Source organism: Ranitomeya variabilis, chromosome 8, assembly GCF_051348905.1.
Source record: "Ranitomeya variabilis isolate aRanVar5 chromosome 8, aRanVar5.hap1, whole genome shotgun sequence".
Classification (NCBI taxonomy): domain Eukaryota; kingdom Metazoa; phylum Chordata; class Amphibia; order Anura; family Dendrobatidae; genus Ranitomeya; species Ranitomeya variabilis.
The window spans coordinates 202639824-202655152 of NC_135239.1; the positions used below are offsets into that span (position 1 = coordinate 202639824).

General features: G+C 46.1%; 1 protein-coding gene across 1 annotated transcript in view; it reads right to left on the bottom strand.

Moving 5' to 3' along the window:
• LOC143787492 (mitogen-activated protein kinase 12-like) overlaps positions 1 to 10711 on the bottom strand; it is a 30927-nt gene extending 20216 nt beyond the window's left edge. The window contains exons 1-4 of the mRNA XM_077276279.1: positions 10553 to 10711; positions 7498 to 7627; positions 6289 to 6347; positions 5637 to 5748 (exon numbers count right to left, since the gene is read on the bottom strand). Of these exons, the coding sequence (XP_077132394.1) occupies positions 5637 to 5748; positions 6289 to 6347; positions 7498 to 7627; positions 10553 to 10671 (420 nt within the window). The 5' untranslated portion in view covers positions 10672 to 10711. The remainder of the gene's footprint in view (positions 1 to 5636; positions 5749 to 6288; positions 6348 to 7497; positions 7628 to 10552) is intronic.
• Between the last annotated feature and the right edge of the window lie 4618 nt (positions 10712 to 15329).

A 15329-nucleotide genomic window follows, 5' to 3' on the forward strand; every position in this document is an offset into this window, starting at 1 on the left:
TCCATCTCTCCATTGTCCTCGTCCTTGGGGTGCGACCATCACATATCAGACACTACGACTATTTCTATGATTGGGCCATAGCGCGAGAAAACCTTAAAGACTTTTAACGAAATCATTGGGGTGTAAAAAAAATAAAACCTCCACGGTAATCAGATTTTGGACGGTGATGGATAATAGTCTCCCGATGCGAACCTGCGGCGGCATCATCCCTCTTAGGTACGAGTCCTTCGGTGGCAGTCGCTTTCTTTTATCATTACAAGAGCTGATTGTGATTGATTTTTGCCCGTCTTGCTGTTGAGATACATAAATAAATTTTCTGGACTGGAACAAATCGATGCGGGGTGGCCATAAGTCTTCTCGGGATCGGATTGTACCGTAAAATGAGCACGTCTGCGGCAGAAGAGGAGCCTCCTGTAGGAAATGAGACGTCTTCATAGATGAAGCTCCCGTATTCTTTATCTTTTCAGTTACTATGGGTTTAAGGGTCTTAAATTTAAAGGGGGCGCTCCACCATTCTGAAGTAGCCGTAGAGGTCGGCTCATCAGTACTAGGGGGCTACTACTTTCCATTGTACATTTTTTGAGGGTTCCTGTGTATAAGGGAGCTTTGAAATTGCTGTAAATGAAGTTTTCCTCTTCTGGTCACATGTCATCCTACTCGACATGTGATTGGCTATAATGCAGCACATGACCTGTAGAGTGAGACACTTTACTGCTTAGGACTATTAAGAGCAGATTTAGGGGCTCTTGTCGCCCCTATGGAGCAATTTAGAAAATGAAGAAGATATAAACCCCCAATTTCTCAAGACGATTTCTAATTCCCCCCAGGTTTATTTTATGGCAGAGAAGTCACTTTAATTCACCCCTTCAAGAAATGAGACATGAATGTAGAAAAGGAATAAACTATTAGTAAAGATTTACTGCTGGACCCTGTTATTGATCTCTGTGGGCCCCCGAGGACCCAAATGAATGACAGCTGCAATAGAATTTACCTTAGTGCAAAAAAGAAGATAAGCGGATCTGGATATAAATGGAGCCGCTTATCTCCCGGGAAATAATTTGTTCAGGTTAATGTGCACACGTTCAGGATTTTTCGCGTTTTTTTCGCGTTTTTTCGCTATAAAAACGTGATAAAAATGCAAAAAAAACGCTTACATATGCCTCCTATTATTTACAGGGTATTCCACATTTTTTGTGCAAATGTTGAGATTTTTTCCGCGAAAAAATCGCATCGCGGAAAAAAAAGCAACATGTTCATTAAAAATGCGGAATTGCGGGGATTCCGCACACCTAGGAGTCCATTGATCTGCTTACTTCCCGCACGGGGCTGTGCACACCATGCGGGAAGTAAGCAGATTATGTGCGGTTGGTACCCAGGGTGGAGGAGAGGAGACTCTCCTCCACGGACTGGGCACCATATAATTGGTAAAAAAAAAAAAAAAAATAGTCCTATACTCACCCTCTGATGGCCCCCGGAGTGTTCCCGCCTCTCCGGTGCATGCTCTCTCTTCGGTTCCTATAGATGGTGTGGTTCAGGACCTGTGATGACGTCACTGTCTTGTGATTGGTCGCGTGACCGCTCATGTGACTCACGCGACCAATCACAAGCCGCGACGTCATCACAGGTCCTGAACCACACCGGCATCTATAGGAACGGACGCCGCTGAGATCGTCTGGGTGAGTATAACCATTTTTTATTTTTTTTATTATTTTTAAACATTCTATCTTTTACTATAGATGCTGCATAAGCAGCATTTATAGTAACAAGTTGGTCACACTTGTCAAACAGTATGTTTGACAAGTGTGACCAAGTCAGTTTTCCAAGCGATGCTACAGATCGCTTGGAAAACTAGCATTCTGCAAGCTAATTACACTTGCAGAATGCGAAAAAAAACGCGAAAAAAAACGGGAAAAAAAAGCAAAAAAAAAATGCGGATTTCTTGCAGAAAATTTCCGGTTTTCTTCAGGAAATTTCTGCAAGAAATCCGGACGTGTGCACATACCCTCATATCCACTCATCCAAATCTCTAGACAAAAAGTCTGAGCAAGAGAAGAGAAGGCGCCTCAACTGATCGGTGACCAACTGCATTGAAGAAAATATAGACTTAAAGGGATTGTCTATTTTTGGAGTAAATTGTATTAAATGCATGTATTTTCAGCTAAAAAGAATTTTTCTAATTGGGTTTCATTTAAAATTTTGCACCCTTAAAGGATTAATGGCACAGTAGATAGACTGTACTTTAACCCGAGATAAGTGGCGTCATTGATGCTTTTGACACCGCTTATCTCTTCAGGATTTTTTTTCTTCGCTGGTCTTGAGTCTTGCTCCATTAACCCTTTATATTATAGGGAATGTATGTCTGATATTCCAAATTTAGCCCATTTTCTCACCCGTTTCGTTATCTCGGACGCGTTATCTCTGAGTTACACTGTAAATATTTTAATTGCGTCTGCGCCGAGTTTATTTTCTGCGAGCGAGACGAGTGTGACTCATTTCTGGGCACGTCCGTAGACCGAGCTATAACCAGAGCCGCCGATAAGATGTGATGGGAGATGATACGAGACGTTTCTACAGCCAAGATGACGAGTTGTCGGGAAATCACCCGCGATCAGTGGATTTCCAGGTCACCCCCCTCGTCCCAGGGTGTTTTTCTAACTTGTCCCCCATTCTCCCCTGACAATATTTAGGTTGTTCATTTCCCACAAGAAAACCCCTTGGCTGCAATGTATCCATACGAACGGCTGGACCACCAAACCTAAGACGTCCAGCCGAGTGTGACCCGAAGTGGTGATAGCTGAACACTCGTCTGCTATCAAACTGCAGCTAGAAAGGAACAAACATAATAAACTATAAAAAAAAAAGTCATAAATGGGCATCTGCGAGCTGGGATGTGTCACTTAAAGGGATAGTCTAGGTAAAATACAAGCTGCCACATGCAAAATAACTGCAATGAGTAGTAGTCGCCCATCTGGAACATTTAGAAACATTTCCACCAAGATCTGACATTTACTACATAGATACGGTACCAGGACCAAGTCTATTGCACAGATATGGTAACAGAATTAAGCTTATTATATAGAGACAGTAACAGATCCAAGTCTGATACATAGATATGGTACCTGAACCAAGCATACTGATAGATATGATAATATATTCAAGCTTACTACATAGATACGGTACCAGAAGCAAGCTAACTGCATAGATATTGTGACAGAACCAAGCTAGCTGCAAATGTGTTACCAGAACTAAGCTTACTGCACAGATATGGTGACAGATCTTAGCTTACTGCTATGGTACCAGAACCAAGCTGATTGCATAGATATTGTGACAGAACTGAACTAACCCCATAGATACAGTACCAGAATTAAGCTTATTACATAGATATGATAAAAACTTCAAGCTTTCTGCATAGCTATGGTACCGTAATACAGATTACTAAATAGATATGGTACTAGAGCCAAACTTCTACATAGATGCAGTGACAGTTACTAGTTTACAGCATAAGTGTGGTGGCAAAGCCCAGCTTGCTACATAGATATTTTACCAAAACCAAGGTTACTATATAGATACTGCACCAGAACATAACTTACTACATGAATACGGTATCAGAACCAATCTTACTACATAGATACAATACCAGGACCACACTTACTACATAGATACAGTATGAGATAAGAGCTTACTATATAGATACAGTACCAAAACTGAGCTTACTACATAGATATGGGAACAGAACCAGGCTTAACACATAGTTACAGTACCAGAACCGAGCTTACTACATAGATATGGGAACAGTAACAAGCTTTCTACATAGATATGGTACCAGAACCAAGCTCAGTACATGGATACGGGAACAAAACTGAGTTTAGTAAACAGATACATTACCAGAACCAAGATGTTGTGGAGTTTGTAACATTATAGCCAGGTGTAGGAGTATCCGATTATACCAGGCAGGTGATAATGATCATCATCATTTTTCATGTGCACAGTAATTAACTAAGACAGAAACCGCTGTGTAGGAGGATTACAACTAGGTGAGGAATAGAAAAATTCTGCTACGAAAGTGAGGTTAGTTTTGTGTTACAGGTCATACACCATGGCAAGGCTGAGCATAGCAATGAGACACCAGGTAGTTATACTCCATCAGCAAGCTCTCTCCCTGGTGAAGATTTCAGAGCAGACAGGAATTTCAAGATCTGCTGCTCTAGCTCTTTTGAAGAAGAAGTGGGCAACAATGAGGAGCGTAGAGCATTGGTCGGCCAAGGAAAAAGTACAAAAGATGAGACATATCGTGCTTACTTCACTTCAAAATCTGAAGATGTCCAGCAGTGCCATCAGTTCAGAATTGAAAGCCACAAGTGAGACTTAAGCTACATCTACCTATTGTTAAGAGAAATCTGGCCAGAAGTGGTCTTCATGGTAAAATTATGGCCAAAAACCAAGATAGAAACCAAGTGAAAACATAGGAACTGGGGTCAAAATGTGAATTACTTGGCTCTAATTGAAGATATTTTGCACACTGAAGAAATGGAGAGTCACACAACTAGGAGGGTCTACAGACAGCAGTGAAGCAGGCAGAGGGTCCTGCAAGTTTGTGGCTGCATTTCAGCAGACGTTGGGAATTTGGTCAGATCTAACGGTGGCCTCAATGCTGAGAAATACAGCATGTAATACCATCAGGGAGGCGACTGATTGGCTCCAAATTTATTCTGCAGTTGGTCAACGACCTCAAACATCCAGCCAATGTCGTTAAGAGCTAGGAGTCCTAGAAGTGATGATCCGGCCCCCAAAGAGCCCTGATCTCACATCATCCAAGCCTCATCCACAGAAGATCTGGGGTTGGTTCTCCAAGATGTTTGGAACAATCTGCTGCCGAGTTCGTTCAAAATCTGTGTACAAATGACGAGAAGAAGTGATGGAAGCCACGGGCAGTCACAGAATACTGATGTGATTTACAGTTCTCTTTTGTTGATTCTATTTACATTTTGTTAATTGATAAAAATGTAATATTAGCACTTCTGTCTTTGGAAGCTCCTTACTTTACAGCCTTTTTCCACAGCACTGTATATGCTGCATATATATTCAGTGATACAGTACATAGAGGCACACAGAGATTGAGTACACGTAAAATATAAATATACATTGATATGGAGAAGGAGGTTCCTCCAGTGATGGCTCGGAACTCCGTGAAGAGCCGGAGCAGCCAATCAGAACACAGACAAGTCAAGCAGCTCTTTGACCAGTGCGGCCTTCCAAAGCCTTGTTTTTGGTAATAGGCTGGGTACTTAGGCTGAGTTTTTAGGCTGTAGTGTTCTTCTCCTTGTCTTCCATGAGCCTTAGTCCCCGGGCAGCTGCCCACATTATAGTCTGCTATTTCTGCCACATAACTCTCTATGGGCCCAGCTGGCCCCTGCCGAAATGTCTTGTTCACATTGCACTAAGCAAGATGAAATAGATGACCAGATCAAGGACGGGGAAGATGGTGGTCGCTCTATAACAGCGTGTAACAACTTTATAATAGGTAAACTAATGGTAGGGTAGCTACGTCCAATAGGGGGCACTAGAGAGACACCTTTCTTCCAGGAGGAGAGCTAATTTGCATAGCCTTTCTTCCCAGCATGCCGTTCTCCACTCACCTGGAGGCCTCGGAGGATCTGATACAGAATGTAGACTATCATGGTTTGATTCAGCTTCTGCATCTTCATGACCCGGGCCAGGTCCAAAGGAATGAACGGCATAACCAGATAACTACCGTAAGCGAAATGCAACACATTACATACATGTCATGTTCTAGAATTTGCATAATACCCCCTCCCCCATAATCTATAGATGTTCATCAGACCTTTCCAAATTCGATTTATGACCCTCAGAATAATGGGTTTATGGGGACAATACCCAGTTTGTGTTTCTGGACATTGCTTTCAGCTTTAAGTGAATTTTCACTTTCTAACTACCGGTACATATTTTTCAATCATATTATACTGATTAATTCCTTGCTCTACATTTATACCGGCTCTATTGATTTGTATCTTACATTTTGTTATTAAAATACAAGTCTCTTGCATGGATACAGGTAAATGCATGGAGTTAAATATTCACATTCTAGCTACCTGTAGCCGCCACTAGAGGGAGCTTAACTTGTATGCAGGAAGCTGATGAGCTCCCTCTAGTGGTGAGTGAGATTTTTATTTTATTTTTTTTTCGTTTTGCAATGTCTATCTAGGGGGATTAAATATATAAAAAAACACAAGATGTGGAATTTGGATTCTAATTATGTTCTTCACTTACAAAGTCTGAAATGATTCCATCGACTCGTCAGGACTGAAGACGTTGAGAAGAGATATAACCTATAAGCAGAAAGATGAAATATATTAATGCATCTGGTAATACAAATCAACCAAAACCTAAAAGCTATCTCTTCTACTTTTTTAGGCTGTTGTTCCCTGTTATCAGCCATTTATGTCTGACTGCAGTGATGATTAGCAGGATGATGTCAGACTAAAAAAATGAATTGCAAAACTAATCTACGTGAAGATTTGCCATGCTCGGCCCCTTAACTCTCTGTATAAGTTTTCCTGGGCTGTTCCTTTAAGAAGTTGGAAAGTAAACAAAAAAAAAATCTTTTTGAGCCAATTCTTCAATTTATTTCTCAGCTGATAGTGATGGCGGATCGCTTTCTAAACACTCGGCAGCGCTAATGATAATGGAATGCATATGTAATAACATCGCCGCTCAGATATGGATGGGGGATAATGGCGGAGGAGAAAGAACTGCTGAAACTTTAATTGGCTGCAATCACAAATCCTGGATGTGAGGAATGTATCATGGGAACGCAAAGAGAACCTATGGCTTCCTCCATTATAATGAGAAGGAGCCTTGGAAGGAACTTTCTAATGCAACTTATAAGGTTCTTTGAGGTGAAGTCCAATCTCTTTATTTCGCAAAGGGAAAACCTTGTATGGGATGTGGGTAAGTTAGTGCCGAGGACCATTTATTCTTAGGATTGATGGGGGTCCCCTGTGATGTCATATCCTAGTGGTGTACCATTACTATCATAGGACGGGAACAATTCTTCAAATGGAAAAATTCTGGTTCCCTACAGCCGCCACTAGAGGGAGCTCATGAGCTCATTGTATACTGATTTATTGGAAAGTTCAATGTACACGTTGCATGCAGTAATTGACAGATCTCCCCCTAGTGGTGGCGGAAGACTGCCAAATATTATGGGGGTATCCAAGATTTTGATTTTGATTTTTATCCCATATGATGAGCGCCAAAAGGAAAAAAAAAAGAGACTGAAGTGACAGACTTGCTGTTTTTTGGTCACTTTGTCCCCCCCAAAAATGTAATAAAAAGAGATTAGAAAGTGATATGGACACCGAAATGGGACCAATAAAAATAACAGCTCGTACCGGAAAAAAAACGGCCATATCGGCTGAAGAATAAAAAATGTTCTAGGTCTCAGAAAAGGGTCTGCGATGTGAGCGGCGATCTTACATTCTCATGGTTCATGTGCTTCAGCAGGCGCAGCTCCCGGTAGGCTCTCTTCGCGTGCACCAGGGACTGGAATGGACGGAGTAATTTCTTTACGGCGACACGTTCTCCGGTGGCGGTGTCCTTGGCCGAGCTACAAGGAGATAAATAAGTCAGTTTCCAGATTCCCTGCTGCCTGCAGATTATTACCCTAAGGGGCAATGAGTATTTTCTGCAGAGTTTCGCACCAATTTAGGTTTTTTTTTTTTACTTAGATTTTTGGGGGTTTTCATCTGTGGACATTTACTGCTAAGTTTTTTTTCCTGCAGAAGCGTAATTACATTGTGACCAACACATCACCTTCTAACCAAAAGTTTGTCCAACGCAGAAAGAAACTTAAAAGGCTTAAAAAAAAAAATATTTTTTATTTTTTTTCAAAAAACAGCTCTACTCCTCTGGTCTTTGTGATGAAACCTAATACTCCTTACTTCAACACTGCAATACCTGACACAGCCTATGGACTAGAGCGGCGCTGTTTTGCCAGGAAGGGTGATAAAAGTATAATTGCTGGAAAAGAAGGGTTCGAAAGCCCCCTATTTAAAGGGAACCTGTCACCTGAATTTGGCGGGACCGGTTTTGGGTCATATGGGCGGGGTTTTCGGGTGTTTGATTCACCCTTTCCTTACCCGCTGGCTGCATGCTGGCCGCAATATTGGATTGAAGTTCATTCTCTGTCCTCCATAGTACACACCTGCGCAAGGCAATCTTGCCTTGCGCTGGCGTGTACTCCGGAGGACACAGCATGAACTTCAATCCAATATTGCGGCCAGCGGGTAAGGAAAGGGTGAATCAAACACCCGAAAACCCCGCCCATATGACCCAAAACAGGTCCCGCCAAATTCAGGTGACAGGTTCCCTTTAAATAAAGCAGTGGTGCACCATGGTGCTCGACCACTGCTCAGTTCACTTCTATAGGTCTGACGTTGACAGCTGAGCCATCAATCCCAGTCGTTGATGGTCGAAATTGCTCCCTACAGAAAGAGGACCTCAAATCTTGGGATCAGTGGGGATCACAGCGGTCAAAATCCCAGCAATCCTACGTGTTTCACCTATCCTGAAAAACCCCTTTAAGAAGCCATTTAATCAGAAATGACTTGTAAAGTCATTTTCGTTGCATATATTGACGTGAATGGCCAGATCATTATTATCGCCGCATCTGCGATCCACAAAAAAACAACAAAAAAACGCAGCGCCCCCTAGTGACAAATTTTTAGGAAATATAAAATTTACAATGAAAAGAACAAAAAAAGTATAATTTTTTAGTATAATGCTAATATAATTAGGTCCTAATTATGGACAGACGAGGCTGCATTATCCCTCAGGCTCTGGTTAATGAGCCGTAGTCATATATATCTCCATCCTCCACGTTACACATGAGAGCGGGCAGCGATGGCAGCGGCGGCATCCGAGCCTAATGGGCATAATGTTATTGCCTTGGTCCAGTAAGCAGTCATCACTGCCCAGATCATTAACTCCGCTGATAATATTCCTCACTGTATTTATCTCCCCGAATACCAGATTTACCAGCTGCTTACGCCGGGTGATTAGGAAACACGACACGGTGAATGCTAATGTCTTCTGTTCTGTAGGATGGCGGTAACCGTACGCCGACCCATAGGGTTTATTGCAGCCGTTCACACATCCGTTTTTTCTCTAAACGTTCCGTGTGTCCGTTCCGTGAAGCGCAACATTCTATTCGCATCCGTGTTTGCGGACAAGACTCTGACGATCAAGTGTAACAATAACTGTCAAAACGGAATGAATGTTCCCCATCCATTGTTCATTCATTTTAAATGATCCGTTGCTAAATATCAATGAAAAAAAAAGGCGACCTCCTGTAGTTTGCAAAAAAACGGATGAAACATGAGCGAAAAACAGTCCGGATTTGACATTTTATTACATTTGTAATAAAAAAAAAAAGGGAGCAAAACGAAGAGAAAATAGAACCCAAAGATTCCGCTCGGAACGAGTCTGTAAATACATACAGAAATGGATCGGTTTCACTTTGGTTTCCTTTTTTTTTCTTCCCGTTTTTAAGGGATCCGCTTTTATTACAGGTGATTCTGAGCACATCCAGCTTTCCCGACCTGTGCATTGCTAAAAAAAACCGGATCCGTTAGTGGACGACATAATGGATAATCTAATATGATCCGTTTCCCATAGACTTCAATGTTATAATAACGGCTCAGTTTTTCGTGTTTTTTGGACTCGACAAAAAAAAAAGTTGCACAAATTTTGACCCCCCCAAAAAAACGGATTACGGACAGAAAGGAAGAAAACAAGACGATTTATGACACTTTTTAGATGAATGGATCCTGTACTAGAACTTCTTATTATTATCCCAAAAATAAATCAAAAAATGAAAAAAAAAAATAAAGCTATTGGAGCCTACGCCTTGTGTTCAGCTCCAATATGCCGCTTCTGCCCCTGGTAGCCCACAGGAGCCCGGGAGCCTGTTTTCCCTGACACTTTAAGGCCACGTTCACACTGGTCTGTATTTGTTCCAGATCCGCAGCGGCAATGGCCATGGATATAAGGCTTTGTTCACACGGTGCAGGTAAGTTGCATTTTTTCCGCCGCCTTTGGAAAGACCACAGTGCATGACGGTTCCAAAAAAGCGGCGCGAGTGTGCAGAGCGGGCTGTCAATCAAAGTGCCGGGGAAGTGATTGGATTGGGTAGACATTGGGCTCTATAGAGCACACGGGCGCCGTCCTAAAATCTGCTCATTGCTGAGCAATGTATCCTGCGGCTCTCGGACTACAGAGCTACTACAAGTTCCAGCATGACCTGCTAGAGTCAGGAATGCGGACTTCTGCCTTAGAGAACCCCCCACACACTTCTATATACACATTTCTATAGATTCCATCATTGCGGGACACTATGTAGTATCTGTATTACAGTGTGACCCCCATATACGCCCCGCAGGACCCTTTCTATCTGTGTTTATCCCATTTCTCAGCCAGAAGAGGCGTCTGAAGTCTCAGAAAACCCCAAGATGCCGCATCCCGGGGAACTCACCAGACTGTCCCGTACGCCCCGGACCCCACCGCTCTCAGCTCCTTGTATCGCCCGGGAACCTCCCATTTGGTCTTATTAATCTCTTGGTAGTAGAAGCCTTTCCTGGGCGCAGCGTCCATGGCGTGGTGCGGTTAGTAAGTAGTCGGCTCGGTGAGTATTATCTTCCCCCCAGGTGCGGCCCCTCCTCCTCCAGGTATGTAAACAGGACGACTTCCTCCATAAAAATGAAAGGTCATGAGGATTCCTGGAAATTACAGAACCTGTCCCCGCACGTCCCTGACCAACACATAGGGGAGGAAATCCTAAAATAACGATGACGGGGTGTAAGGGGGGGGGCAGAGACCATCTTTGACACCAATATTGGTTGTAATAACCTACATCCCATTTTACATACTGAGCCCCCATTTTCCAAGCCTAGAAGCATCACAGTCTCGGGTGTTTTCCTGTACCCTGGAGATTTGACAACTTTTCCAGGGGTCTCCTTTTTCCAGGAAAGTTGACTATTATACGCGAACCCCCTTAGATGCCAGGACCAGGCGCCTGAGGGGGTTAAACATAAAGGTAAAAGGGTAATCTGCTGCCTCCAACAGACGACTGCGCAGGGGAACCGCGGCACAGCTCAGTTCAAGTGAATGGGGTCGGCTGCAGTTCCCTGCACAGTCAGATGAAGACGTACAGGGAAAATAGGTGGAGGGGCGGCAGCGCATAGTCAGATCTGCAGCCCCTTCATTTTCAAGATGTAAGGGGGTCCCAGAGATCAGATCATAAAGGGTATGCGCACACGTTGCGGATTTTGCTGCGGATCCACAGCGGATTGGCCGCTGTGGATTCGCAGCAGTTTTCCCTGAGTTTACAGTACCATGTAAACCTATGGAAAACAAAATCCGCAGTGCACATGTTGCGGGAAAAAAACGGGCGGAAACGTAGCGTTGTTTATTCCGCAGCATGTCAATTCTTTGTGCGGATTCCGCAGCAGTTTACACCTGCTCCATAATAGGAATCCACAAGTGTAAAACCGCAGGTGGAATCCCCACAAAATCTGAAAAAAAAAAACCCGCGGTAAATCTGCACCACTTTCTGCAACATGTGCACGTGGCCAAAGTTGGGGCATATCCCGATGATTAGTTATCATGGGAATAACCATTCAGCTGAAGTCTCTGGTCTGGGGACTCTGGGGTTATTCATTTACATAGGTCTTGTAATGCCTCATTTTTCCTTCTGGGGCACTGTAGGGACAAAAAACAGTGGATGGCAGCGAACCCCTCTACGATCTTCTTATCTCTTGGGGTCCTCAGTGTGAATGGGGGCATCCAAACCCCTGTAGCTGGGCACAACCAAAGCTCCTTTGGTTTTGTTTAGATTCACAGCTGGTAAATGTCAATAATTAGATCATTCGCAGCATAGAAGCCGAGGTGCTTTATACAAACGCCAGGATTTATGTTTTATGCACCGTATTGACGGCTTTACTGTCTGCGATTATAATCAATAACCAGAAAGTCACCGCAGCTCCAGGCTGACCTCATAATACATGATAACATGGCGGAGGGAAGAACCCAGCGGAAAACGGCCGAGATCAGTCTGTAGTGGTGTCAGTGATACCGTGTCTCCCAATGTATGTACACAGTGACTGCACCAGCAGAATGGTGAGTGCAGCTCTGGAGTATAATACAGGATGTAACTCAGGATCAGTAATGTAATGTGTGTACACAGTGACTGCACCAGCAGAATAGTGAGTGCAGCTCTGGAGTATAATACAGGATGTAACTCAGGATCAGTAATGTAATGTATGTACACAGTGACTGCACCAGCAGAATAGTGAGTGCAGCTCTGGGGTATAATACAGGATGTAACTCAGGATCAGTAATGTAATGTGTGTACACAGTGACTGCACCAGCAGAATAGTGAGTGCAGCTCTGGAGTATAATACAGGATGTAACTCAGGATCAGTAATGTAATGTATGTACACAGTGACTGCACCAGCAGAATAGTGAGTGCAGCTCTGGGGTATAATACAGGATGTAACTCAGGATCAGTAATGTAATGTGTGTACACAGTGACTGCACCAGCAGAATAGTGAGTGCAGCTCTGGGGTATAATACAGGATGTAACTCAGGATCAGTAATGTAGTGTATGTACACAGTGACTGCACCAGCAGAATAGTGAGTGCAGCTCTGGAGTATAATACAGGATGTAACTCAGGATCAGTAATGTAGTGTATGTACACAGTGACTGCACCAGCAGAATAGTGAGTGCAGCTCTGGAGTATAATACAGGATGTAACTCAGGATCAGTAATGTAGTGTATGTACACAGTGACTGCACCAGCAGAATAGTGAGTGCAGCTCTGGAGTATAATACAGGATGTAACTCAGGATCAGTAATGTAATGTATGTACACAGTGACTGCACAGCAGGAAGAGGTGGAGCCTGCTTGCCGTGTGCTCTGTGTGCTGCATAGAGAGAGCTCCTGGGAAGGGAGGTAAACTTTTTCATCCAGGACTTTTTGTCTGCCCCCTTCCCAGGAAAGAAGGCTCATTTTGGGACTGGCCTCCGGGGCTGGGCCCCCGGCTCCCGCCTCCCGGTCCAAGCCGGCGGGGGGTGGGAGGACTCCAACTCCGGCTAGGGCCACAAGATCTGGCCAAGGATCAGGCAAGGGATCCAGTATGAAGACCCGTAGGACCCCTGAGGCCGCGGCGGCTCCTTCCCCCGGAGGTAGGCCGAGTACGAGCAGGGGTGCTGCAGCGGTGCCCCTTGGTTGGGGTACTAAGGCGGCTAGAGAATCCGCCGTGGGCTATGGTTCACGCATCCATGCGCACCTCTGCGAGTATGAGGACGCCTCAAGGAAGCTAAAATCCCTCTGGGGGGAGTTGAGGGTAGCTAAGGACAGGTCTGACAGGGCCTCCGGCAATAGGAAGGCCGAGCTATCCGCCGCGGTCAAGAAGATCAAACAATCCATACAAGACCTGGAAAGCCGGAGGTGTGAGATCCTGGATGGCAGCGGGCCCTTCCGTGAAAAGCTGGAGAACGACGACCGGTTCAGAGCCATGACCGGTGGGGCTCCGGAGGGGTCACGGAGCTCCGGCCAGGTGGTGGAGGAGGATGATGAGGAATGCGAGGAGGAGGTCGCGCCCTACCCACCGCCTGGTGGCCTGGTAAGAGATCTCCAGGCGTCGCATAGCGGGATAGCCCCCGAGCAGGTGGCTCTCCCGTCAGATTCTGGCCCTTCAGGGGACAGCGGGAGCGAGGGGGAGGATGAGGATGGTGGTAGTAGCAGCGAGGGGGGCTGCCTCGTCATGCAGCAGATCCGGCAGATCGAGTCCCCGGTCCGTTTTAACCAGCTGAGGTTCGGGGATGAGATCTGTGAGGACGAGGCAACCAGGAGGGGGATGAAGAGAAAGGCAAAGAAAAGTAAGAAGAAAACATCTACTGTGGAGAAATATGTGTATGTCCCCCTCTCTGGGGCCCCCCGATCCCGCTGTGCGGCACCCGCTACCCACCCCGGCTCGGACTCTGTTGTGGGTCCGCAGCGGGGGAGTGGGGAGATTACAGGCCATGACACGCAGGGCGCTGCCTCTGTTTGTGGTAACGGAGGGGGTAGTGATGTGTCTGATATGGAGCATGGTGTGGAATGTGGCCCAGCGGTGGGCAAGAGAGTGGCAGCCGGGACCGCATCTCCGGCGGTGAGCGCTGGGGTGTCCGGGTCCCCCACTTACGGATCCGCTAAATCTGGATCGCTTCTGGGGTCCCAGGCACCTAGTAAAGTAAAGGGGGAGGGGCCTGCGGCTTCGGCATTACAGGCTCATAAAAAGAAAATGGTGGGGCCTCCCCTGGCGGGGTCTGCGGTGAAGTCGGGGTCTCCTGCATTGGGGGCACCGCCGCTGGTGGATGATGAGGGGGAGTGGCCTAGCCTGGGGCCAGCCGCTGGAGTTGCTGTGGCCAGGCTGTTTGTGGCCCAGGGTGTGGTGGTGGGGGGTGCTGTGCCTCAGGGGACTGGTACCGCTGGGGGGATTCCTGGGGGTGGATCCAGCTCTGGGTCGGCTCTGGGGGTCCCGCTGCGGCCGGTCTCAGGGGGTGTGGCCTCCTCGGCACCCGCTGCCCATGCAGGTGCAGCTTTGGATAGCTCTGCTGTGCGGCTGAAGGCTGGGGGCGTGGCTTCCCAAAGAAAGGAAAAAAAAAAGGTCTTAGCCAGCAATGGAGCAGGGACTGCAGCAGATAGCAGCAAGGGCGCCTGCCTGGTGGGGTCCCCTGAGTCTGGGGGCTTACCTGTGGTGGGGGCTCCGGTGACAAGGCAGGATGGAGCTGGAGGCGGGTCTGCTCCTGGCTTCCTACCTGCCAGTGAGGGAGGAGACTCTGTGCCTGCTATGGTGGAAAGTCACGCTGTGCTGCATAAGTCCTATGGCAGCAGGACTCTTAAAGAGACAGCAGCGCTGTGTGTGTCAAACCCCCCAGCAGGGAAGATGCCACCAGTAGGTGGCGGTAGCAGTGAACCTGGAAATACCCAAAAGGTGAGGCAAAATAAGACTGACCCCAGTGTGCATGTGAGTGAGAGCGGGGTGACTGATGGAGTGGATGAGGAGGGTGCGGGTATGGAAGTGTCTATGGTTGAGGATGCGAGTGGCAGTGCGTCTAAGGTGGCAAGTGTGAGTACGGTGTCTGATGGTAGTGGGAGAAGGGGGGAGGGGGCCGGTCCATCTGCCCCCCCAGCCACAGGTTCTCGGAGTTATTCGGGGGTGGTGGCTGGAGCCCCGGGGTCTAGTCAGGGGGTTTCCTCGCCTCTGG